Here is a 27,516-nt window from a genome sequence, read left to right as displayed (position 1 = left end):
AGTTAATAGAGAAAGAAAATAACAAAGACAAAAGCTGAAAAAAAATAGACTAAGAAGACAATAAAAAGAATCAATGAAATCAAGAGCAGGTATTTTTGTAAAGAAGGAATATTGACAAACCTTTAGTTAGACTCGCTAAGAAAAATAGTAATAAGACTCAAATAAACAAAATCAGAAATGAAAGAAACAATGCTACAATTGATATCACAGAAAATGTACCAAGAATAATTTGTAAAGAAATTGAAAATCTGAAGTCATCCTATATAATAAAGAGCTAATATGCTAATTAGACCGAAGAGCAGAATGACCATTTGGACATTGATCTGGACAACCTTCCGGACGAAGCTGGAGCTGTGAGGGCTGGCCAAGGAAGCCAGGACTGCAAGGGCCAGCCGAGGCTGCGAGGGGCTGAGAGGGCTGGCCAAGGCAGCCAGGGCTGCGAGGGCCAGCCGAGGCTGCGAGGGGCTGCGAGGGCCAGTCGAGGCTTCAAGGCCCAAGTCCCTTGCACGAATTTTGTGCACCAGGCCTCTAATATTAGTAATAAATTGACTTCATAATAGAAACCTCCCACAAAAAAAAGTCTACAAGCAGATGGCTTCACTAGTGAATTCCACCAATCATTTAAAGAGGAATTAATACCAATGTTTCTCAAACTCTTCCAAATAGCAGAAGAGGAAGGAACAATTTCCAATCTCATTTATAAGGCCAGCATTACCCTGATACCAAAACCAGACAAGGACAACAAAGAAAGAAAACTACATGTCAATATCCCTGATGAGCATAGATGGAAAATCCTCAACAAGATATTAGCAAAAAGAATTCAATGAAAGATTGAAAGTCTCATACACCATGATCAAGTGGAACTCATTCCAGGGATGCAAAGGTGGTACGACACCTGCAAATCAATGTGACACACCACATTAACAAAGTGCAGGATAAAAATCCTATGATTGTCTTAATAGAGGCAGAAAAAGCAATAATCAAAATTCAATACCTATTTATTATAAAACTATCAACAAAGAGGGCATATAGGGAACATACCTCAACATAATAGTGGCCATATAAGAAAAGCCCACAGCTAACTTCAAACTCTATGGTGGAAAGCTGAAAGCTTTTTATATAAGACTAGAGGCCCAGTGCACGAATTTGTGCACAGGTGGGGTCCCTCAGCCTGGCAGGCTATTGGGGCCACAGGAGGTTGGCTGGTGCAGGAGGTTGGCTGTGGGAGCACACTGATCACCAGGGGGCAGCTCCTGCATTGAGTGTCTGCCCCTTGGTGGTCAGTGCGTGTCATAGCGACCAGTCAACCGGTCGTTCAAGTCGCTTAGGCTTTTATATATATGTAGATCAGACACACGACAAGAATGCCCACTCTTACTTAACATACTATTTTATTCAACATAATATTGAACTCTTATTCAACATAGTATTACTGTGAGTCCTAGCCAAAGCAATTAGTAAGAAAAATAAGGTATCCAAATCAGTAAAGAAGAGGGAAACTGACTCTATTTATAGATGATGTAATATATAATGAGAGAAAAACATAAAGACTCCACCAAAAAACAGTTAGAACTAATCAACAAATTCAAAAAAATTGCAGTCTATACAGTCAATATACAAAATGCTGAATTTCCACACATTAACAAACCATCAGAAAGAGAAATTCAGACAATAATTCCACTTACAATTGCATCAAAATGAAAATATATAGAAATAAATTTAATCAAAGGGGTAAAAGACCTGTGCCTATCACTAAAAGACATAAATGAAAGAAATTGGAGAAGACACAAATAAAGGAAGAATATCTGTGCTCATGGAATGGAAAAATTAATATTAATGTCCACAATGCTTAAAGCAATCTAAAATTCAATGCAATTAATATTAAAATTTTAATGGCATTTTTTTCACATAAATGGAAAAAAATCCTAAAATTTATATGGAACTAAAAGAATTTCTGAATAGCCAAAACAACCTTGAGAAAGAAGAGCAAAGGTACAGGCATCATGCTCCCTGATTTCAAACTATATTACAAACCTACAGTGATCAAAATAGTAAGTTATTGGCAATAAAAACACACCCACATATCAATGGAGTAGAATACAGAGCCTAGAAATAAATCCACATATTATATGCTCAATATCTTTATGACAAAGGAGCCACGATATAAATTGGGGAATGCATAGTCTTCTCAATAAATGGTGTTGGGAAAACTGACAAATATTAACTAGACTTATTGCGGTGATCATTTGCAATATATACAAACATGAATCATTATGTCCCACACTTGAAACTAATATAATGTTTTATGTCAACTGTACCTCAATAAAAAGGCAAGTATAGCTATATGCCACTAGAATTCATAAGGCTCACAATATCAGAAAAAGCAGGTGACCCCGCTGTAGGGAAATATTGAGACTCTGCTCTCTGTTCTTTCACACTGTTGACTATGTGTTTTCCTTACGACATGGCTATTTCACTCCTACAAATTTACCTAGAGAGAGAGAATTGAGCACAAAAACATTGAAAAATTTATGGCTGACCATTTTCCACATTTTTTGGAATACATCAATTACACAACAAATACACTTTAACCATCATATATCTCACCTGTTTGCCTCAATTTATAGAAGAAAGTATGAGTAAGTTAGGATGTCTCACCTGAGATGCTGACCCAGTAAGAAAACAGAGATGGAACATGAATGCACTGATGCTCTGAAACCTAGTGGGTGGCTTCTGCCTCTACTCTCCTGTTTTGATGCTGATTTGCATTAGAGAAAAAAATAAGTGATATGTCCTCTACCCCAGGGTGTCTGATGGAACTGGAAAACAATTTCTAGTAGGTGGCCACGGGCAAATAATGCTCGCGTTCTCAATCCAGATTCTGGGAGATCCGACTTACACACAAGCAAGGCCCCATTCATACAGAACTCACTGGCTCCTGACATCTCAGGACACTTCCCAATATTAACCGGGACAACGGTGTAAAGATGAGAGGAGACAACTGTTCTGACCTTCACCAAGCCAGCAGGAAAGACCACCGGCCACATGATGTCACATGACTAGAAATGCACCTGAGGATGATTCCTGTTTCATTTCTGGAAAGCGCTGTAAATTGGGATTCACAATTAAGGAAAAGATCAAACAGTTATTTACATAAGCCTCAAAACACTCAGAGAACAACTTCCTCCTTGACAATTCCACAGTAATTACCAAAACAGCCAAGAGGACAGTCCTGCTTATTGGTCCCAACATTGGGGGTCCAGGGTATAAAAGCCCCCAAAGAGAAGACACCATCAGAATCTGAGAAACTCACCTCTGAACAGAAACCCACCCTCCACACCTGACACCATGTGCTGCTCCCCTTGCTGCCAGCCCACCTGCTGCAGGACCACCTGCTGGAGGCCCAACTGCTGTGGGTCCAGTTGTGGGTCCTGCTGCTGCCAGCCTTGCTGCCGCCCTTGCTGTGTGTCCAGCTGCTGCCAGCCTTGCTGCCGCCCTTGCTGTGGGTCCAGCTGCTGCCAGCCTTGCTGCCGCCCTTGCTGTGTGAGCAGCTGCTGCCAGCCTTGCTGCTGTAGCACTCCCTGCTGCCAGCCCAGCTGTGGCGGGTCCAGCTGTGGCGGGTCCTGCTGCTGCTCTCCCTGCTGCCAGCAAGTTTGCTGCAGTCCCGTGAATGTCTGCAGAACCTGCTACCACCCCACCTGCTGCTGCGTGCCTGGGTGCATAAGCTATGGCTGCGGATCCAGCTGTGGCCAGCCCTGCTGCTGCTGATCACCTTGCCAGACAACCACCATCTGCACACATGTCTGTGAACTGATTTGCCATTATGGAAACAAATGAACCTTCTGGGCTTTGTTGACAACCAGCATGTGAGACCATAACTTCTGTGACTCATCTGCCTGTTTAAAGAGTGAGCTGGATGGAGTGCAGAGGACTTCCCTCAGTCTCTTCCTCCCATGTATGTGGATCTTGCCCCCACTTTGTGCATCCTCAATATGCAGTCATGGTCTTGCCTTTGACTCTGAAGTCAGGACCAATGGCTCCCTCTAAATAACTGAGTCAACAAATCTTTCTATTCCATTAATAGGTTTCTATAACTGAATAATAATCCTCCTAATCACAATTCCTTACAATGTAATCATGATTCTTGTATAAGACTTTCTTCCTTCAGGATCGCATTGAATTGTCTTACTAGATGCAGGGCTCTTCTCTATGTGTTTCTTAATAAAGTCTATACCATAAGCCATCCATATTGTGTATATTTATTGTACAGCATTCCTGATTTAAATACATATTGCAAACTATATGTATCATTCATTCTGAGCACAATAGCTCCCACAATTATCATCTACAATTTTAGAAAAACAAATTCATTTCATAATGTCACAAGCTAATAATAATGACCAGACTCAGATCCAGGACTGGGTCTTCTGTGCCTGCTCAAGACACTGACATTTACACGTCAAAGATGTAGAGGTCTGAGCCTCTGGTTACTGAACCCTTCGCAAGCTGTGGTGTTGTTACTGCTCAGATAAGGTTGTCAATGAGCCTGCACACACCATGAGACACCCCAGTAAATTCCCACATTCCAGATGTACTTCTCCCTGCTCTCTACATATTCGTGGTAATTATCACTCACCAAATAGTAACTGCTTTCTCTGCTTGCTACTCTACTCATGTGAAAATTCTAAGCTCACCAGATGATAGTTATAAAATTACATGATATTACTTGATAAAAAGTGCTTTCTGAGGAGTAAAAGTACCAATCCAGAAGAAACTAGAGGCATGATGGTATAGGAAGCCCCAATTCCCAAGCATGTTACGGGGGATTCACATGAGAGGGTCACCTTTACTTTCACCCATTATTTCTAAATCCATGATACTAACTTTCATGAATACATATAGTACTACATATATGTCAAGCAAATAATGGTCATTGAACCAAAATATATGCCACATTTAGAAGACAATATATAAATCCCCAGGCTGTCATCTTTATGGTGGCATCTTTGCTGCACACCGAAAACACCACGCTCATTTTTTATCAGTCCAGCAATTCCTCTGTCATGTGATATATGGTAGGGCAAGTAGATCCATAGGACAAGTAGATCCATGATTATATGCCTATTGTTGACCTTGTTCATCATAAAGTAGGTCCCTTGGTCCTAAAATGTTGCTATCCAGCATCCTGCCACAATAGGCTGTAAGCTCGTGGGTAGCACTGCAGACAAAGAAGACAATTCCACACACCAAACTCACGACCATAGACAGGAAAAATCTCTGTGTTTTCAATGTGGAAGTGGTACAAGTAGAACATTGCTCTGTGTGGGTGATTACTTTCCAAGATGGATATTACAGATAAGGATTCGACACCATTCTCTGCTTATGACAACAGCACATAGAGCAGAGGAGCCGTGGGGAAAGGAAGTGCTTACTTTTGGTTCACACAAAGCCTCTGTCCCTTCCTCCATGGCTACTTTGCTCATATTTCCTGTGAAAGTGTTGGTGCACTTGAGAAGGGACACAGGCTGAGCTGTATCAAACTCAGAGTTGTCCAGTGTCTCCTAAATGGTGGATACTCTCTGTGGGGGGCATTGAAGTGGAACACAAAGTGCAAACACTTTCTGTCCACAGCCCATCTCCCTCTACATGATTCATCTCCAAATGCCTATAGTCCAACCTGCTCCTTCCAGGACTGTGAGCAGTCAGTCAAGGCTTTCACCACTGGCAAATAGTCAATTAACATCGTTCCCTCGGGCCACGTTTTTAATCCAAAAATACATACACATATAAATAATGCTCAGTATACTCCTGAGAGTTGTTTTGACTCGAAATATTTCCTCTGTCCACTGCCTTTGAAACTGGAAGTTGATCTCTTGCCATAAAAACTCCATTGGGCATAAATTCTGCTATTGGGGCTATCAATTAATAAATTTTGAGGTATTCCATGTCCATATATTATAATAATTGTAGGTTTTTCGGGAATAAAATGGAATTGTGCTAAAAATTACCATCCTTGTGTTCATTAGTCATGGACGTCATCGCTACACCATGATCTTCTCCCTGGTTTGGGAGAAGACCTACCATTATTCCTGGTTTGGGATGTTTATAATTTGTAACATTGAGGTCAGTTGTACTAAGTCAGAGATAAAGAGATAAGCAATAGAGAAATAAATCTTAGCTTATTAAGGGAAAAGAAAAGGGAAAGTTACTCTTCTCTACTAAAAATAAGGGTGATGAATTGATTTGTTTTTGTCATGTCTGTTGAAAACATAAGAACAGTGGTCTCTCCAAGAAAGTATCTGTCAGCAGACTGGCTGCCCCAGTAAAAGAAAGGAAAATAGAGGAAGTAACACTTCCAGATTAATCCATGGATGGTCATAATATGTAAGATGGTAGCTGGATAATAAAACAAAATATTTGTAAGGGATGATTATATGGTATAGGTAAGAAACAATTCATGAGTTGGCATAAAGAATACACTGTATTTCCCTTAACAGTAAAACTAGTGAGTGGCAGAGCAGGAACCTGAGGACTTTTCCATATTATTTAAACCTCATAACCAAAATCAATTGTACTTACTTCCACAATAAAGAACTTATGGTTGAAGATAAAATCAGAGATAAACAGATGTACAATCTACAGAAAATGGATAATGGAAACTAGAAGCATCTTACAAAATCGGCACAGATGCCAAGTAGTAAGAATAGTAACAAATGTCCATACATTTCAGGATCTTATTATATTCCATCAAACCATAATCTAGGAACAACTACAATACTAAGAGAAACTACGCTTAACAATTTCTTTGCAATAAGGATCTATTTGGCAATGTCAATTTCATGGTCCTTGAGAAAAATTGAGCTTCATAAAATTCATGCACTCAACAGGGAAATGCTGTCCTTCATCACAGTGCACTCCACGAGGCGGGGAAACACATGCAAGAGATAGAGTGAAGGGAATGCGCTGCTGCAGCAGGACTATCAGGGGACAAAGTGTCCAATGAGAGGAGGAGCTGCTCTGCAATGCCTTCTGACTGTCTGAGCAAAAGATGCAGGAGGCCCAGGAGGGTGGACTCGCACATAAGGAAGCTCTGTTATGGGAGATGTTAGCAAATGGGATAGGCTACCATGGGGGTAGGAACTCACATCACTGCAGGTATCAAGCATCAACTAAACAACCAATTGGTAGATACTGGGATATTGTATCTTTGATTTGCACTCTCCGTGAGTAAATTCAATAGGGGGCTCTAAGGGTCCTTTCCATTACTGAGTCTCTCTAAAGTCCCCGAATTCTCTCGCTTGTCCAATCACTGTCACTGATTGCTTGCTGACGTTGCTGTCATTCTCAGAAGTCCACAAGCATTCAAAAGCATCACACTGAAATAAATACATGGCAAGGGTGCCATGACATTTTTATGCATTCACCTGGGAGAACAAGAAGCTCTCCTTCAAGTCGATTTTCAGAATTGTGACAAATCTATGAGGAGCTGGATTTAAATCTCGCAGACTCAGACATCTGATCTCAATCACACACAAGGATGAGTTGCTACCTGACCCCTGAGGCATAACAACTTAATTGATCCTCATAAATTAATACGCCAATGATTAGCCACAATTATAAATGTAGTAACTGTAGTTTTTATAGTGTATTTGACCAGTGGTTTCTCGGTCCACAAAGGCCTACCAGGGTAGTCAAATAATAACAGGAGGGTTATTTTCTGAGCAAAGAATCAGAAGAAATAATTTAGAAGAACACCATGTTTAGAGGCACTGCCTGCATTCATGTCAAACACGTGCTCTTGCCTCAGGAACTGGAAGGCTCAGGCGCAATGTCTCTCTCCCCTGTGCGGGGCAGCTGTGCTCTGCTCACCTCTGCCCCTGTGCCTCTCCTGACTCTGAACTTCCAGGGTTCACTGCCACATGCCCATTTGAGAAACACACATTCATTTGTACATGATCTCAACCTGGGTAGTGGATATTCTCCTTGTCTTGATATGATTCTGCCTCTTTAAAGTGCCTGTATAAATTGGTTCTGCTCCTGTTTGTGTCTTTACATTCAGCTTTAGAAGGGCAATCCTATCATATGTGGATGATATAACTGTGCATCTAAAATGTCCAAAAAATCTATCAATGAGCTATTAGAAATAATCATGCAGTTTGATTACAGGATCAACATCCAAACATGAATTGTATTTGTATATGTCAGAAACAGAATTTAACATTTCAAGTATAACATATTCTAAATCCATGGATACTAACTTTCATGAATACATATAGTACTACATATATGTCAAGCCAATAATGGTCACTGGACCAAAATATATGCCACATTGAGAAGACAATATATCAATCCTCCAGGTTGTCATCTCTATGGTGGTATCTTTGCTGCACATCTAAAACACCATGCTCATTTTTTATCAGTCCAGCAACTTCTCTGTCATGTGATGTATGGTAGGGCATGTAGATCCATGATTATGTGCCTATTGTTGACCTTGCTCATTATAAAGTGGGTTCCGTGGTCCAAAATGTTGCTATCCAGCATCCTACGACAATAGACTGTAAGCTTGTGGGTAGCACTGCAGACAAAGACAATTCCACACACCAAACTCGCAACCATAGAAAGGAAGAATTGCTGTATTTTCAATGTGGAAGTGGTACAAGTAGAACATTGGCTGTGTGGGTGATTGCTTCCAAGATGGATATTATAGATAAGACTCAACACCATTCTCTGCTTATGACAACAGCACATCAATCTAAATACGGTATGGCCAAAGGAACAACACTGAGAAGAGACCACTATCCTGACCTTCTTCAAACCAGCAGGAAGTAATACACGACCAGATGATGTCACATGACCAGAAATGTTGCTGGGGATGATTCCTGATTGTCCCATTTCTGGAAAAGATTCTTAAGTAGTATTCCCAATTAAGGAGAAGATTAAACGGTAATTTACAGAACCCTCAAAACACGGGAACAACTTCCTCCTTGACAATTTCTTTGTGACTATAAACAAGGAAACAACAGCAAGGAAAGTCCTGCTTATTGGTCCCATTATTGGGGATCCAGAGTATAAAAGCCCTCAATGAGAAGACACCATCAGAATCTGAGAAACTCACCTCTGAACAGAAGCCCACCCACCACACCTGACAAAATGAGCTGCTCCTCTTGCTGCCAGCCCACCTGCTACAGGACCACATGCAGAACCACCTGCTGGAGGCCCACCTGCTGTGAGTCCAGCTGTTGTGGGTCCAGCTGCTGCCAGCCTTGCTGCCGCCCTTGCTGTGGGTCCAGCTGCTGCCAGCCTTGCTGCCGCCCTTGCTGTGGGTCCAGCTGCTGCCAGCCTTGCTGCCGCCCTTGCTGTGTGAGCAGCTGCTGCCAGCCTTGCTGCTGTAGCACTCCCTGCTGCCAGCCCAGCTGCTGTGGGTCCAGCTGTGGCGGGTCCTGCTGCTGCTCTCCCTGCTGCCAGCAAGTTTGCTGCAGTCCCGTGAATGTCTGCAGAACCTGCTACCACCCCACCTGCTGCTGTGTGCCTGGTTGCATAAGCTATGGCTGTGGATCCAGCTGTGGCCAGCCCTGCTGCTGCTGATCGCCTTGCCAGACAACCACCATCTGCACACATATCATCTGTGAACTGACCTGCCATTATGGAAACAAATGGTCTTCCTTGACTTTGCTGAGACGAGCATGCTGGACCATAATTTCTATGACTCATCTGTTTGGTTACAAGTTTTGAGTCAGCTTGTTGGAGGTCACAGGACTTTGACCTTCCTCCTATGCATGTAGGTCATGTACCAGTTTTATACATCCTCGATATGGAATTGACCTTGATTTTGAAGTAGGATTACCTAGGTCCTCTAAGTAACTTAGGAAATAAAATTCTCATAACTTTTTCATAGGTTTCTGTAATTGATCAATAATCTTCACAATCATATATTCTTTTTCAGTGTACTCATGGTTTTTGTATCATGCTTTCTTCTTTTATGATCACTTTGAGTTGTCTTTGTAGAATCAGGAGTCTTACTATGTGTTTCTTAATAAACTCTATATCATAATTCATCCGTATTGTGTGTGATTTATTGTACAGAATTCCTGATATAAGGATTTAAATACACATTGCATACTACATGCATTATCCATTCTGAGCATCACAATAGCACCTCCCACATTATTATCTCCAATTTTCAGAACAACAACACACAAACAGTTCATTGTGCGATGTCACAAGCTAATAATGAACAGACTCAGATCCAGGACTGGGTCTCCTGTTCTTGCTCAAAGGCACGTACATCTACATCTGAAAGACGTAGGTCTGTGCCCCAGTTACATCTGATTGGCATGCTGTGGTTGCTGTCCTTGCTCATTTATGAATGTCATTGAGCCTGAACCCACCACGAGTCACTCCAGTGAAATCCTGTGTTCCAGATGTATTTCTTTCTGCTCTCTTACCTTCAAGATAACAATCCCTCACCAAACAGTAACTGTTCTCTAGGAGTGCACAATGGCCAGATGATAGTTGTGTCTCCTGACAAAAAGGTGTCTTTCAAAGAGTAAGACCTTCAACCCAGGAGAGCCTAAAGGCATTATGAGACAAGAAACATAGATTCCCAAGTGTGTCCCTGGGAGTTAATTTGAGAATGTTCACTCCAACTTCCATCCATCATTTTCTGAACCTGTGGGTTCTATTTTTTCATGGATATGTGTGGTCCTACATATATGTCAGACCATATAATGGCCATTGGATTGAGGTACATTCCGCATCCAGAACACAACAGAGCAGGATGTCACCTCTAAGTTGGTGTCTTTGCTGCACATCTAAGAGACCATTTTAATTTCTCATCAAGCGTGCAATTTCTCTGTCATGTGACATATAATAGGATAAGTAGATCCCATGGCCTTGTGCCTACTGTTGACCTTGTTCATCCTAAGAGTTGATCCCTTGGTTCAAAGTGATGCTAACCTATGACTTATATACTGTAGTCTGGTGGGTAGCACTGCAGACAGAGAAGACAATTCTATGCACCGCACATGCAATTATAATAAGGGAGAACTGCTGCTGTCTTTTCAGTGTGGAAGTGGTCTGATGTAGAAAACTAGCCTCCACATGGGGTGGTTAGCTTCGATAAGGGCTCAATACCATTCTCTGCTTATGACAACAGCATGTACAGCAGAGGCAGCAGAGGTGAGAGGGAGCCACGCTATTGGTCCACACCTGCCTCTATTCCTGCCACCATAGCTACTTTGGAATTCCATCATGGCATGTGTGCCTGAAAGTGACTTGTGGGGTATTCCTGTGAACTGTTTAAAAGTTAACACTTTTCCCCAAGCCCTACTCTGCAAGAGCACTGTGGGTTAATCTTGTGGGTCATAAAAGTCCTTTGGAAGCCCAATACAGGGAGTCACGTCAGGTGCAAATTCAGTCACAGGAAGTGGTGTCATTCTGATCATATTCTGCCATATTTAGGGTTGACTTATTTGAGGGAGGTGGAGGAAATGGTATAAGAACTGAAGGATAAATGTGTGGGATGCAATCAGAGCATACGTCCTAAACCCAATATAAGCAGATCAAATTCAGCACCATATACATATGATCATAACCACACTGAATTGTTTACAGGAATACAAGGTTTGTTTAACATCAAAGCATGAATCAATTTTTTAAAAATCATATTTACTAAAAAAAGAGGAGGCTAATCATATGATTATGTCAATAGGTAAAGAGAAAGCATTTTGTAAATTTAAACACCTTTCAAATACAGAATGCCTTAGCAAATAGGAATAAAAAAACCCTAGTTTCCCTGATGGAAAGAATCTACAGAAAAGACAGAAAGCTTACTATTTAATTATGAAATATGGAGAGCTACAGAGAATACACAAAGAAATCCACTTCACCATTCTATTCAATATTAAAGGGAGGGCCTACCCGTGGACTAAAGAAGGAAACAATTTATAAGATAAAAAGGCTGCTGATGAATAAAACCACCATTTTCTGTGGATATGACTGTGTATTCAAAATTTCCAACAAAGTTTTATTAGTAAGCTATTTAAAATAATGAGGGAATTTGGTTCCAAGATAAATTCATATACAAATGAATGTTTTTCTGTATGTCAGAAGCAGTTACAAATAAAATTTTATATTATACCATAAATAAGACCATAAAAATAAAATATCTAGGAAAAACTAATGAAAGATAGCCAAGATCCTACAGAGAACAGAATAGTTTGAACAAGCAAGTCTATGAGAAATCTACTGCTAGGCATATATATATATATATATATATTTTTTCCCCGCAAAGGAACATTTATATATGTTTGCCAAATGACTGATTCAAAAAAATTCATAGAGATACTATTTTTTGAGTCCCAAACTACAAAAAATTTACATATTTCTCAAGTGGACAGTCAACAAATAAATTGTGTCATATTTGTCCAGTGGAAGATTATATACCAACAATAATAAATGAACTGCAAATATTTACATTGTTGAATGTCACAATCATAATGTAAAGAAGATCTAAAAGAGTGAAACCAACCTATAGGGTGACAGGTCAAGAGAGTGATTAGCAACCATTGGGGATGCATAAGGGGGTATGATTAGGAGTAAGGTTCATTTCTATTTCTTAACCTGATAGCATTACCACAGGTCTGTTCATTTTGTAATATCTGCCAAGCTGGAAATTAATTATTTGCATACTTTTAAAATTAATAGTATACCTAAAAAAGTTTAAACATATTAGACCTCAAAAATAAACCAGGTAACATCTCAACTAATCTAATTCCATCATAAACTGAGAGAGAGAGAGGCAGGGAGAGAGAAAGAGAATTATAAGAAAATGAGAAAAAAAGGAAAGACAGTAAATGTGCAGTCAGTGACATGAGGTCACTGAATCTGCAGGTTAACAAGGGTAGGACTGGAGTCACCAGCTCATCCTGGTTTGCCCAAACTACCCCTGTCACACCCCTGGGGAGTCCCGCACCCTGGGAAACCCCTTAGTACTGGGCAATCAGGACCATTGGTCACCCAGGAAGTGAAATGATTGATGCTTTCTCAGTCCCAGCTTCTGTTTCCTCCCACCTGCTTTGGTCCTGCTGTGCATATGCAAGAGATTATGCCAAACATCCTCTACCCAAGTGTCTGTGATCCAACCTGGATACACAGGTGGGGTGGGTTGCTCCAGAGAGATTCCTGTCACAATCTTGAATCAGGCTTTTGTGGGCAAACAGACTTGGACTCAGGACTCAGGAGTCAATTTAACCCCATGAACATACTAGCATCATGTCACTCACACAGGGATACTTCCCAATCTTAGCACAGTCGAATACACAAAACACATGCACTGACCCTCATGAGGCCATGAGGGACTCTCTCATATGACCACAATATGACCAAAGCAGGAATGATTATGTGACCACCTTCCTTTTATCTGAAAAAGTTTCTGTGACTTATTCTCAATTAAGGAACACATTAAACACTTATTTCCTAAAGATTCATATCACGTAGGAAACAATTTCCTCCTTGACTATTTCCCTGTGGTTACCAAAACAACATAAATAAAAACAAGGAAAGTCTTACTGATTGGTCCCAACATTGGGGGGCCACTGTAAAAAAAACATGCACGCAGAAGTCCTCAGAATCTGAGAAACTTACCTCTGAACAGAAACTCACCTTCTACACCTGACACCATGTGCTGCTCCCCTTGCTGCCAGCCCAGCTGCTGTGGATCCAGCTGTTGCCGGCCCAGCTGTTGCTGTCGCCCATGCTGTGGGTCCAGCTGTTGCCAGCCTTGCTGCCGCCCATGCTGTGGATCCAGCTGCTGCCAGCCTTGCTGCCGCCCATGCTGTGTGTCCAGCTGCTGCCAGCCTTGCTGCCGCCCATGCTGTGGGTCTAGCTGTTGCCAGCCTTGCTGCAACCCATGCTGTGTGTCCAGCTGCTGCCAACCATGCTGCCAGCCATGCAGCCGCCCTTGCTGTGGGTCCTGCTGCTGCCAGCCTTCCTGCTGCAGATCACCTCACCAAAGAAACACCTTCTTCATACACCATCTGTTAACTGATTTCCCATTTTGGGAAAAATTCAGTTCCTAGGCCTGGCTGATAACTTGCATGCTGTACTTTAACTTCTGTGACTCATTTGCCTGACACAAACTTGTGAATCAGCTGGATGAAGAGCAGAGGACGTCCCCAATCCTCTTCCTCCCAGGTTGGTGGATCATGTGTCAGCTTTGAGCATCCTCAATATGGAGCTATGGTCTCTGCTCTGACTCCGTAGTCCAGGTCTCCATCCTCTCCCTCTGTGTAACTTAGAAAAACAAATTTTGTAACTGTTACATAGGTTTTCTGCCACTGCTGAAAATCTTCTCAATCCTGTTTTCTTTTCTCATGCACTCCTAGTTCCTGTAATCCTGCTTTCTTCTCCCACAGTCACTCTGAATTGGTTCCCTAGAAACGGAAAGTTGTACCTCTATTTCTTAATAAAGTCTGTTCATTCCACATTGTGTTTGGTTTTATTATAAATCCTGATGTAAGGATTTGCACACCTGTTGCATATCATATGCATGATACATTCTGAACTTCATAAAGTCCACCCAAAATAATTATCTCCATTCTTCATATGAGAACATCTCACTTGGTCATGTTAGATAGCTGATTTGGGCAGACTCAGACCCAAGACTGTATCTTTTGCTTTACTGCTCAATGGCACTCAAGTTTCTATCTGAAGACAAATCAGAAAAAGGCCTGGACTGAGCACCAGCATGATGTTAATTTGTGTGTCTCTGCCTGTGGAAGTGATATTCTCCTGTATGCATATGCACATAACACCTATTTACAACGTTCTCCCCAAGTCAGTGTCCACATCTCAGCTACACAGTAGGGCAGCAAGGCCTGCAGTTCAGAGCTCTCCTGCATGAAGGATCCTTTCCTGTCTCAAGTGCTGTCCAGCCACTCACGCTTTCATGGGTATCCAATATTTGGGAATATCCAGTGTGTCCTCATGAGGCAGAGGCTCCTCTAAAGAGATTTGTTCTTCGCTTTCACGTAAATAAAAATTCTTGGATAACCTCCATCCACTGAGTTACCTATAGACTAGAAGAAAAGGGAATGAAGTCATTTCCTGCAGAAAATTCTACATTCCCCAACTTCAAGGGAATTTGTCATTCTGATCAAAATATTAATAAGAGAAGTGAGTTGGGACCTGAGAAATAAGCAATGGGCATGTACGACTTTGAGGAATTCATAAAACCTGAACCTCCTATGGAAACAGAACCATCTCCTGTGAATTGTGAGTCAACTCTGAAGCACTGGAGAGAAATAAAAACCTGTGTCCCAGGGGAACTGAAGTAGTGTGAGGAAGGTGAAAAGTTGAGGCGTCTGAGCACTCCCTCTATCATGCTGGACAGAGGCTGCTCTGTGGTCCTGAGCTAACAATGCTGTCTGAACCTGCATTGAGGTAAGGCTTGAGACTGGGTCTGAGAGATGTAGAAGAGTCTGGAACCTGGATCACCTCCTTGGGAGCAGTAGTGGGTGCCTCTGATGAGCTCACCAAGCTGGTATCCAGGACACGTGCTCCCTCCTGACACTGTGCATCGGGGATGCTCAGAAGAGACTTCCAAGACCAAACTTACTGACTGCTGGTCCTTGATGGGTGTTTGGGTGATTAAAATGAGAAACTAGCACAACCGTGGGCAAACTACAGCCCGCGGGCCGGATCAGGCCCTTATGAAATGAATAAAACTAAAACAAAACAAAAAAACGACCATACCCTTTTATGTAATGATGTTTACTTTGAATTTATATTAGTTCACACAAACACTCCATCCATGCTACTGTTCCGGCCCTCCGGTGCAGTTTAAGAACCCATTGTGGCCCTCGAGTCAAAAAGTTTGCCCACCCCTGAACTAGCATGTTCTGGGGGACTTACTATTTGCTGGGTATGCCCTCAGTGCTTCATCTACATATCTTTAATTGTTGAAGAAAGTTTCAATGCAGGTATAAATGTTTCCATTTTAGATGAGGATATTGAGACTGAGGAGGTAAAGAAATGTCATAGTTTGGTTTCTCTCAGAAGGCACTCTGAAGAAAAGATTCAAGTCCATGTAGTGGACTTGGAAAGCACAGGTGTCACTGGTTGGGGAGTGTGGACATGATACAGGAAAGGGGCATACAAGCCTGTATCACTGTGGCCAACTGCAGCTTATGCCTAAGTGAAAATAACAGAAATGATGCAAGCACACACTTGAGGAATTCCAAACTGAGCAATTTGAAGGCGCGTCCTTATAACCCTCTCCAGAAGCAGTGGTTGGGACACACACAGGCAGCATGATTTCTGTGGATGCAAGAAAACAGCCCTGAGGCAGAAATTGGCATGAACACACTAAAAACTCGGATCCATTCACTGGAAATTCAATAACTAATGTACACTCTATGATTTTCTCCACTAGCAGGCTAATAGTGTTACTCAATGTAAATTCACACTTTTGAGAAGAAGAGGACGGAGTAAGAAGAAATGGTAGTGCTGGTAAAGAAGGAGATGTAGAAGGTGGAGAAGATGGAGGTAGAAACAGAGAAAGCAGAGAGGGAGAAAAAGAAAAATGAGGGTAAGGAGGAAGAAGAAGAGAAGGAAGAGAAAAGGAAGAAAGGAGGAGGTAGAGAAGGAGGAAAAGGGAGAGAGCAGTAGAAATAAAAAGAGAGGAAGAAAAGAAGGCATCAAAGAAAATGAGAAAGAAAGAAAAAGAGAACACAGGAATTGTATAGTAACTGACAAGAGGTCACCGAATCTGTGGTTAACAAGGTTAGGACTGGAGTCACCAACTCATCCTGGTTTGCCCAAACTGCACCAGTCACTACCCTGGGGAGTTCCGCATCCTAGGAAACCCTTTAGTCCTGGACTCTTGGTCACCCAGGAAGTGAAATGATTGATGCCTTCTCTGTCCCAGCTTCTGCTTCCACCCACCTGCTTGGTCCTGCTGTGCATATGGAAGAGATTATGCCAAACATCCTCTACCCAAGTGTCTGTGATCCAAACTGGATACACACGTGGGTTGCTCCAGAGAGAGATTCCTGTCAGTCTAAATCAGACTTTTGTGGGCAAACAGACTTGGACTCAGGCATGGTGTCAATTTAACCCCATGAACATACCAGCATCACAATGTTTAAACAGGGATACTTTCAAAACTAAGTAAAGCTGAATACACAAAACACATGCACTGACCCTCATTAGGCCAGGAGGGACTCTGTCATATGACCAGAATATGATCTAAGCAGGAACCATCCGGATGAGGGGACCACCTTCCTTTTATCTGAAAACATTTCTATGACTTATTCTCAATTAAGGAACACATTAAACACTTACTTTCTAAACATTCATATCAGGTAGGAAACAACTTCATCTTTGCCTATTTTCCTGTGGTTACCAAAACAACATAAACAAAAACAAGGAAAGTCTTACTGATTGGTCCCAACATTGGGGGCCCAGTGTATAAAAACCCCAGAAAAGAAGAAGTCCTCAGAATCTGACAAACTCACCTCTGAACAGAAACTCACATTCTACACCTGACACCATGTGCTGCTCCCCTTGCTGCCAGCCCACCTGCTGTGGATCCAGCTGTTGCTGCCGCCCATGCTGTGGATCCAGCTGCTGCCAGCCTTGTTGCAGCCCATGCTGTGGATCCAGCTGCTGCCAGCCTTGTTGCAGCCCATGCTGTGGATCCAGCTGCTGCCAGCCTTGTTGCAGCCCATGCTGTGGATCCAGCTGCTGCCTGCCTTGCTGCCGCCCATGCTGTGTGTCTAGCTGCTGCCAGCCTTGTTGCAGCCCATGCTGTGGATCCAGCTGCTGCCAGCCTTGCTGCCGCCCATGCTGTGGATCCAGCTGCTGCCAGCCTTGCTGCCGCCCATGCTGTGTGTCCAGCTGCTGTCAGCCTTGCTGCTGTCCAAAATGGTGTCAGACCACCTGCTGTAAAACCACCTGTTGTCGGCCTACCTGCTGCTGCCGCCCTTGCTGTGTGTCCAGTTGCTGTCAGCCTTGCTGCTGCTGCTGATCACTTTGTCAAAGAACCACCATCTTCATAAACCATCAGTTAACTAACCCGCCATTTCCCAAACAAATGCATTTCCTTCTCTTGGCTGACAACCAGCATGCGGTACCTTAATTTCTGTGACCTATGTGCCCGATACAAGCCTCTGAATCAGCTGGATGGAGAGCAGAGGACGTCTCCAATCTTCTTCCTCCCACGTGTGTAGAACATGTGTTAGCTTCGTGCAACCTCGATATGGAGCTATGGTCTCTGCTTTGACTCCGTAGTCCAGGTCTCCATCCTCTGTGTTACTTAGAAAAGGGAATTCTTATAACTGTTACATAGGTTTTCTGCCACTGCTGAAAATCTTCTCAATCCTGTTTTCTTTTCTCATGCACTCCTAGTTCCTGTAATCCTGCTTTCTTCTCCCACAGTCACTCTGAGTTGGTTCCCAAGAAACAGAAAGTTGTACCTCTATTTCTTAATAAAGTCTGTTCATTCCATATTGTGTTTGGTTTTATTATGAATCCTGATGTAAGGATTTGCACACCTGTTGCATATCATATGCATGATCCATTCTGAGCTTCATAAAGTCCACCCAAAATAATTATCTCCATTCTTCATATGAGAACATCTCACTTGGTCATGTTAGATAGCTGATTTGGACAGACTCAGACCCAAGACTGTATCTTTTGCTTTACTGCTCAATGGCACTTAAGTTTCTATCTCAAGATGAATCAGAAAAAGGCCTGGATAGAGCACCAGCATGATGTTAATTTCAGTGTCTCTGACTGTGGAAGTGATATTCTCCTGTATATATAGGCACATAACACCTATTTACAAAGTTCTCCCCAAATAAGTGTCCCCACCTCAGCTACATAGTAGGGCAGCAAGGCCTGCAGTTCAGAGCTCTCCTGCATGAAGGTACCTTTCCTGTCTCAAGTGCTGTCCAGCCACTCACGCTTTCATGGGTATCCAATATTTGGGAATATCCAGTGTGTCCTCATGAGGCAGAGGCCCCTCTAAAGAAATTTGTCATTCGGTTTCATGTAAATAAAAATTCTTGGATAACCTCCATCCTCTGAGTTACCTATAGAATAGAATAAAAGGGAATGATGTCATTTCCTGCAGAACATTTTACACTCCCCAACTTTAAGGCAACTTGTCATTCTGATCAAAATATTAGTAAGAGAAGTGAGTTGGGACCTGAGAAATAAGCAATGTGCATGTATGACTTTGAAGAATTCACAAAACCTGAACCTCCTATGGAAACAGAACCATCTCCTGTGAATTGTGAGTCAACTCTGAAGCATTTGAGAGAAATAAAAACCTGTGCTCCAGGGGAACTGAAATAGTGTGAGAGAGATGAAAAGTTGAGGTGCCTGAGCACTCCCCCTAGTCATGCTGGACAGAGGATGCTCTGTGGTCCTGAACTAACAATGCTGCCTGAACATGCATTGAGGTAAGGCTTGAGACTGGGTCTCAGAGAAGTAGAAGAGTTTGGAACCTGGATCACCTCCTTGGGAGCAGTATTGGTGCCTCTGATGAGCTCACTAAGCTGGTATCCTGGACACGTGCTCTCTTCTGAGACTGTGCATCAGGGATGCTCAGAAGAGACTGCTAAGACCAAACTTACTGACTGCTGGTCCATGATGGGTATTTGAGTGATTAAAATGAGAAACTAACATGTTCTGGGTGACTTACTATTTGCTGGGTATGCCCTCAGTGCTTCAGCTACATATCTTTAATTGTTGAAGAAAGTTTTAATGCAGGTATAAATGTTTCCATTTTAAGATGAGGATATTGAGACTGAGGAGGTAAAGAAATGTCATAGTTTGGTTTCTCTCAGAAGGCACTCTGAAGAAAAGATTCAAGTGCATGGAGTGGACTTGGAAAGCACAGGTGTCACTGGTTGGGGAGTGTGGACCTGATACAGGAAAGGGGCACATATGCCAGTATCATTGTGGCCAATGCAGCTTATGCCTAAGAGGAAATATCAGAAACGATGTAAGCACACACTTGAGGAATTCCCAACGGAGCAATTTGGGAGCTGACTTCTTATAACCCTCTCCAGAAGCAGTGGTTGGGACACACACAGGCAGCATGGCTTCTGTGGATGCAAGAAAACAGCCCGAGGCAGAAATTGGCCTGAACAAACAAAGATCCCAGATCCATGCACTGGGACTTCAAAAACTAATGTACACTCTATGATTTTCTCAACTATCAGGCTAATTGTGTTATTCAGTGTAAACTCACAGTTTCTAGAAGAAGTGGACGGAGTAAGAAGAAAAGGTAGTGCTGGTAAAGAAGGAGATGTAGAAGGTGGAGAAAATGGAGGTAGAAACAGATGAAGGAGAGAGGGAGAAGAAGAAAAATGAGGGGGAGGAGGAGGATGAGGAAAGGAAGGAGGAGGTGGAGAAGGAGGAAAAGGGAGAGAGCAGAAGAAAGAAAAAGAGAGGAAGAAAAGAAGGGATCAAAGAAAATGAGAAAGAAAGAAAAAGAAAACACAGGAATTGTATAGTAATTGAAAAGAGGTCACCGAATCTGCTGGTTAACACGATTAGGACTGGAGTCACCAACTCATCCTGGTTTGCCCAAACTGCACCAGTCACTACCCTGGGGAGTTCCGCATCCTAGGAAACCCTTTAGTCCTGGACTCTTGGTCACCCAGAAAGTGAAATGATTGATGCTTTCTCAGTCCCAGCTTCTGCTTCCACCCACCTGCTTGGTCCTGCTGTGCTTATTGAAGAGATTATGCCAAACATCCTCTACCCAAATGTCTGTGATCCAACCTGGATACACACGTGGGGTGGGTTGCTCCAGAGAGAGATTCCTGTCATAGTCTTGAATCAGGCTTTTGTAGACAAACAGACTTGGACTCAGGCATGGTGTCAATTTAACCCCATGAACGTACCAGCATCACACTGTTTAAACAGGGATACTTTCAAAACTAAGTAAAGCTGAATACACAAATCACATGTACTGACCTTCATTAGGCCAAGAGGGACTTTTTCATATGACCAGAATATGATCAAAGCAGGAAGCATCCCGATGATGACACCAACTTCCTTTATCTGAAAACGTTTCTATGACTTATTCTCAATTAAGGAACACATTAAACACTTACTTTCTAAACATTCATATCAGGTAGGAAAGAACTTCATCTTTGCCTATTTCCCTGTGGTTACTAAAACAACATAAACAAAAACAAGGAAAGTCTTACTGATTGGTGCCAACATTGGGGGCCCAGTGTATGAAACCCCAGAACGGAAGAAGTACTCAGAATCTGACAAACTCACCTCTGAACAGAAACTCACCTTCTACACCTGACACCATGTGCTGCTCCCCTTGCTGCCAGCCCACCTGCTGTGGGTCCAGCTGCTGCCAGCCATGCTGTCGCCCATGCTGTGGATCCAGCTGCTGCCAGCCTTGCTGCCGCCCATGCTGTGTGTCCAGCTGCTGCCAGCCTTGTTGCCGCCCATGCTGTGGGTCTAGCGGCTGCCAGCCTTGTTGCCGCCCATGCTGTGGATCCAGCTGCTGCCAGCCTTGCTGCCGCCCATGCTGTGTGTCCAGCTGCTGCCAGCCTTGCTGCTGTCCAAAATGGTGTCAGACCACCTGCTGTAAAACCACCTGCTGCCGGCCTACCTGCTGCTGCCGCCCTTGCTGTGTGTCCAGCTGCTGTCAGCCTTGCTGTTGCTGATCAGCTTGTCAAAGAACCACCATCATCATAAACCATCAGTTAACTGACCCGCCATTTTGGAAACAAATTTATTTCCTTGACTTGGCTGACAACCAGCATGCGGTACCTTAATTTCTGTGACGCATGTGTCTGATACAAGCTTCTGAATCAGCTGGATGGAGAGCAGAGGACGTCCCCAATCCTCTTCCTCCTGCGTGTGTGGATCATGTGTCAGCTTCGTGCATCCTCGATATCGAGCTATGGTCTCTGCTTTGACTCCATAGTCCAGGTCTTCATCCTTTGTGTAATTTAGAAAAGGGAATTCTTGTAACTGTTACATAGGTTTTCTGCAAATGCTGAAAATCTTCTCAATCCTGTTTTCATTCCCCATGCACTCCTAGTTCCTGTAATCCTGCTTTCTTCTTCCACAGTCACTTGGAGTTGGCTTCCTGGTTAAAGGAAGTTGTACCTCTATTTCTTAATAAATTGTGTGCATTCCATATTGTGTTTTGTTTTATTGTACAGCATCCTCGTGGATGAACTTACAGCAGCACTACCTTACATGTTGCACATCATAATTCATTCTGAGTTTCATATAGTCCCCCCAAAAAAATTATCTCCACTCCTCACATGAGAACATTTCACATGGTCATGTTAGATAGCTGATTTGGACACACTCAGACCCAAGACTGTATCTTTTGCTTTGCTGCTCAATGGCACTTAAGTTTCTATCTCAAGACAAATCAGAAAAAGGCCTGGACTGAGCACCAGCACAATGTCAATTTGAGTGTCTCTGACAGTGGAAGTGATATTCTCCTGTATGCTTATGCACATAACACCTATTTACAAAGTTCTCCCCAAATCTGTGTCCCCACCTCAGCTACGTAGTAGGGCAGCAAGGCCTGTAGTTTAGAGCTCTCCTGGATGCAGGATCCCATCCTGTCTCAGGTCCTGTCCGCCACTCAAGCCTCATGGGCATCCAAAATTCGGGAGTATACAGTGTCCTCTCCAGGAAAAGGCTCATCTAAAGAGAACTGTTCTTCACTTTCAAGGAAATAAAATTTTTGGATGGCCTCTTTCTCGAGTTCCCTATAGACCAGAACAAAAGGAAATGAAGTCATTTCCTGCAGAACATTTTAAATTCCCCAACTTCAAGGCAATTTGTCGTTCTGATCAGAATCTTAGTAAGAGAAGTTAGTTGGGACCTGAGAAATAAGCAACGGGCCTGTATGACTTTGAGGGATTCATAAAACCTGAACCTCCTATGGAAACAGAACCATCTCCTGTGAATTGTGAGTCAACTCTGAAGCATTGGAGAGAAATAAAAACCTGTGCTCCAGGGGTATTGAAATAATGTGAGAAAGATGAAAAGTCGAGGAGCCTGAGAACTCCCCCTAGTCATGCAGGACAGAGGCTGCTCTGTGGTCCTGAACTAACAATGCTGCCTGAACATGCATTGAGGTAAGGCTTGAGAATGGGTCTGAGAGACGTAGAAGAGTTCGGAACCTGGATCACCTCCTTGGGAGCAGTATTGGTGCCTCTGATGAGCTCACCAGGCTGGTATCCAGGACACGTGCTCCCTTCTGAGACGGTGCATCAGGGATGCTCAGAAGAGACTGCTAAGACCAAACTTACTGACTGCTGGTCCGTGATGGGTATTTGAGTGATTAAAATGAGAAACTAACATGTTCTGGGTGACTTACTATTTGCTGGGTATGCCCTCAGTGCTTCAGCTACATTATCTTTAATTCTTGAAGAAATTTTCCACTCAGGTATAAATGTTCCATTGTACAGATGAGGATATTGAGACTGAGGAGGTAAAGAAATGTCATAGTTTGGTTTCTCCCAGAAGGCACTCTGAAGAACAGATTCAAGTGCATGGGGTGGCCTTGGAAAGCACAGGTGTCACTGGTTGGGGAGTGTGGACCTGATACAGGAAAGGGGCACATATGCCAGTATCATTGTGGCCAGTGCAGCTTATGCCTAAGAGGAAATATCAGAAACGATGTAAGCACACACTTTAGGATAACCCAACTGAGCAATTTGGGAGCCGCCTCCTTATAACCCTCTCCAGAAGCAGTGGTTGGGACACCCACAGGCAGCATGACTTCTGTTGTTTCAAGAAAACAGCCCTGAAGCCCTAACTGATTTGGATCAGTGGATAGAGCGTTGGCCTGCAGACTGAAGGGTCCCAGGTTTGATCCTAGTCAAGTGCATATACCTTGGTTGTGGACACATCCCCAGTAGGGAGTGTGCAGGAAGCAGGTGAATCGATGTTTCTAACTCTCTATCTCTCTCCCTCTCCCTTCCTCTCTATAAGAAATCAATAAAATATATTTATTAAAAAAAAGAGAACAGCCCTGAGGCACGGAGATGCAGTCTACTGGCAGAAATGGGCCTGAACACACTAAGATCCAAGATCCTTGCGCTGGGATTTCAAAAACCCATCTACAATCTATGATTTTCTACACCAGCATGCAGTATTGTATTATTCAGTGCAAACTCACACTTTTAGAAAAGAGGACAGAGTAAGAAGAGGTAGTAGCCTTAACTGGTTTGGCTCAGTGGATAGAGCGTCCGCCTCTGGACTCAAGGGTCCCAGGTATGATTCTGGTCAAGGGCATGTACCTTGGTTGCTAGCACATCCCCAGTAGGGGGCGTGCAGGAGGCAGCTGATTGATGTTTCTCGCTCATGGATGTTTCTAACTCTATCCCACTCCCTTCCTCTCTGTAAAAAAAATCAATAAAATGTTTAAAAAAAAAAAGAAGAGGTCGTGCTGGTGAAGAAGGAGATGTAGAAGGTAGAGAAGATGAGGGGGAGGAACAGGTGAGGGAGAGAGGGAGAAGAAGAAAAAAAAGAGGAGGAAGAAGAGAGGGAGGAGAACAGGGAAGGAAGGAGGAGGTAGAGAAGGAGGAAAAGGGAGAGAGAAGATGAAAGAAAGAGGAAGGAAAAAGAGAAGGTATCAAAGAAAATGAGAAAGAAAAAGAAAACAGTAATTATGTAGTAACTGACATGAGGTCACCGAATCTGCTGGTTAACAAGGTTAGGACTGGAGTCACCAACTCATCCAGTTTTGCCCAAACTGCCCTAGCCACACCTCTGGGGAATCCTGCATCCTGAGAAACCCTCTAGTCCTGGGCAATAAGGACTCTTGTCACCCAGGAAGTGAAATGATTGATGCCTTCTCTGTCCCAGCTTCTGCTTCCACCCACCTGCTTTGGTCCTGCTGTGCATATGCAAGAGAATATGCCAAACATCCTCTACCCAAGTGTCTGTGATCCAACCTGGATACACAGGTGGGGTGGGTTGCTGCAGAGGGAGATTCCTGTCATAGTCTTGAATCAGGCTTTTGTGGGCAAACAGACTTGGACTCAGGCATGGTGTCAATTTAACCCCATGAACATACCAGCATCATGTCGTTTAAACAGGGATACTTCCACAACTAAGTAAAGCTGAATACACAAAATACATATACTGACTCTCAAGAGGCCACAAGGGACTCTATCATATGACCAGAATGTGATCAAAGCAGTAACCATCCTGATGATGGGACCACTTTCCTTTTATCTGAAAACGTTTCTATGACTTATTCTCAATTAAGGAACACATTAAACACTAACTTTCTAAACATTCCTATCAGGTAGGAAACAACTTCATCTTTGCCTATTTCCCTGTGATTACCAAAACAACATAAACAAAAACAAGGAAAGTCTTACTGATTGGTGCCAACATTGGGGCCCAGTGTATAAAAACCCCAGAACGGAAGAAGTCCTCAGAATCTGACAAACTCACCTCTGAACAGAAACTCACCTTCTACACCTGACACCATGTGCTGCTCCCCTTGCTGCCAGCCCACCTGCTGTGGATCCAGCTGTTGCCGACCCAGCTGCTGCTGCCGCCCATGCTGTGTGTCCAGCTGTTGCCAGCCTTGCTGCCGCCCATGCTGTGTGTCCAGCTGTTGCCAGCCTTGCTGCCGCCCATGCTGTGTGTCCAGCTGTTGCCAGCCTTGCTGCAGCCCATGCTGTGGATCTAGCTGTTGCCAGCCATGCTGTAGCCCATGCAGTGGATCCAGCTGCTGTCAGCCTTGCTGCAGCCCATGCTGTGGATCCAGCTGCTGCCAGCCATGCTGTAGCCCATGCAGTGGATCCAGCTGCTGTCAGCCTTGCTGCAGCCCATGCTGTGGATCCAGCTGCTGCCAGCCTTGCTGCCGCCCATGCTGTGGATCCAGCTGCTGCCAGCCTTGCTGCCGCCCATGCTGTGGATCCAGCTGCTGCCAGCCTTGCTGCTGTCCAAAATGGTGTCAGACCACCTGCTGTAAAACCACCTGCTGCCGGCCTACCTGCTGCTGCCGCCCTTGCTGTGTGTCCAGCTGCTGTCAGCCTTGCTGCTGCTGATCACTTTGTCAAAGAACCACCATCTTCATAAACCATCAGTTAAGTGAACAGCCATTTTGGAAATAAATGCATTTCCTTGACTTGGCTGACAACCAGCATGCTGTACCTAAATTTCTGTGACTCGTGTGCCTGATACAGCCTCGGAATCAGCTGGATGGAGAGCAGAGGACGTCCCCAATCCTCTTCCTCCCGTGTGTGTGGAACATGTGTCAGCTTCGTGCATCCTCGATATGAAGCTATGGTCTCTGCTTTGACTCCGTAGTCCAGGTCTTCATCCTCTCCCTCTGTGTAACTTAGAAAAGGGAATTCTTGTAACTGTTACATAGGTTTTCTGCAACTGCTGAAAATCTTCTCAATCCTATTTTCTTTTTCCCATGCACTCCTAGTTCCTGTAATCCTGCTTTCTTCTTCCACAGTCACTTGGAGTTGGCTTCCTGGTTAAGGGAAGTTGTACCTCTATTTCTTAATAAATTGTGTGCATTCCATATTGCGTTTTGTTTTATTGTACAGCATCCTGGTGGATGGATTTACACCAGCACTACCTTACATGTTGCACATCATACGCATAATTCATTCATATAGTCCCCCAAAAATAATTATCTCCACTCCTCACATGAGAACATTTCACATGGTCATGTTAGATAGCTGATTTGGGCAGACTCAGACCCAAGACTGTATTTTTTTGCTTTTCTGCTCAATGGCACTTAAGTTTCTATCTCAAGACAAATCAGAAAAAGGCCTGGACTGAGCACCAGCACAATGTTAATTTGAGTGTCTCTGACAGTGGAAGTGATATTCTCCTGTATGCATATGCACATAACACCTATTTACAAAGATCTCCCCATTTCAGTGTCCCCACCTCAGCTACATGGTAGGGGAGCAAGGCCTGCAGTTTACAGCTCTCCTACAAGCAGGATCCTTTCCTGTCTCAGGTCCTGACCGCCACTCACGTATCATGGGCATCCAATATTCGGGAGTATCCCCACCAGGAAGAGGCTCATCTAAAGAGAACTAACTGTTCTTCACTTACACAGAAATAAAATTGTTGGATGGCCTATATCCCGAGTTACCTATAGACTAGAACAAAAGGGAATGAAGTCATCTCCTGCAGAACATTTTCCATTCCCCAACTTTGAGGCAACTTGTCATTCTGATCAGAATCTTAGTAAGAGAAGTGAGTTGGGACCAGAGAAATAAGCAATGGGCACGTATGACTTTGAGGAACTCATAAAACCTGAACCTTTTAAGGAAACAGAACCATCTCCTTTGTATTGTGAGTGAACTCTGAAGCATTTGAGAGAAATAAAAACCTGTGTTCCAGGGGTATTGAAATAATGTGAGAAAGAAGAAAAGTTGAGGAGTCTGAGACTCCTATAGACATGTTGGACAGCGGCTGCTCTGTGGTCCTGAACTAACAATGCTGCCTGAACATGCATTG

At 43.3% G+C, this 27,516-nt stretch overlaps 3 protein-coding genes across 3 annotated transcripts; all 3 read left to right on the top strand.

Annotated features, from left to right (window-relative positions):
• Positions 1 to 3,348: 3,348 nt before the first annotated feature.
• Positions 3,349 to 14,043, top strand: LOC308531885 (uncharacterized protein; the record flags this gene model as incomplete). The annotated part of the gene is made up of 4 exons (XM_081108976.1): positions 3,349 to 3,401; positions 9,201 to 9,437; positions 13,655 to 13,758; positions 13,847 to 14,043. The coding sequence occupies 4 exons, from the start codon at positions 3,349 to 3,351 to the stop codon at positions 14,041 to 14,043; spliced, it is 591 nt and encodes a 196-aa protein (XP_080965102.1).
• A 1,157-nt stretch (positions 14,044 to 15,200) lies between these two features.
• LOC308531884 (uncharacterized protein) lies at positions 15,201 to 21,704 on the top strand (the record flags this gene model as incomplete). The annotated part of the gene is made up of 4 exons (XM_081108975.1): positions 15,201 to 15,273; positions 17,576 to 17,693; positions 17,743 to 17,992; positions 21,363 to 21,704. 4 exons carry the CDS (start codon positions 15,201 to 15,203, stop codon positions 21,702 to 21,704), a joined length of 783 nt encoding a protein of 260 aa, XP_080965101.1.
• A 3,807-nt stretch (positions 21,705 to 25,511) lies between these two features.
• Positions 25,512 to 26,078, top strand: LOC308531883 (uncharacterized protein; the record flags this gene model as incomplete). Its single annotated transcript, XM_081108974.1, has 1 exon — positions 25,512 to 26,078. One exon carries the CDS (start codon positions 25,512 to 25,514, stop codon positions 26,076 to 26,078), a length of 567 nt encoding a protein of 188 aa, XP_080965100.1.
• Positions 26,079 to 27,516: the final 1,438 nt, after the last annotated feature.

The sequence above is a fragment of the Myotis nattereri genome, assembly GCF_964212035.1.
Source record: "Myotis nattereri genome assembly, chromosome: 16".
Taxonomy (NCBI): Eukaryota; Metazoa; Chordata; class Mammalia; order Chiroptera; family Vespertilionidae; genus Myotis; species Myotis nattereri.
The sequence above is the reverse complement of the archived record's forward strand: the minus strand, read 5'-3'. Positions and strand labels throughout refer to the sequence as shown.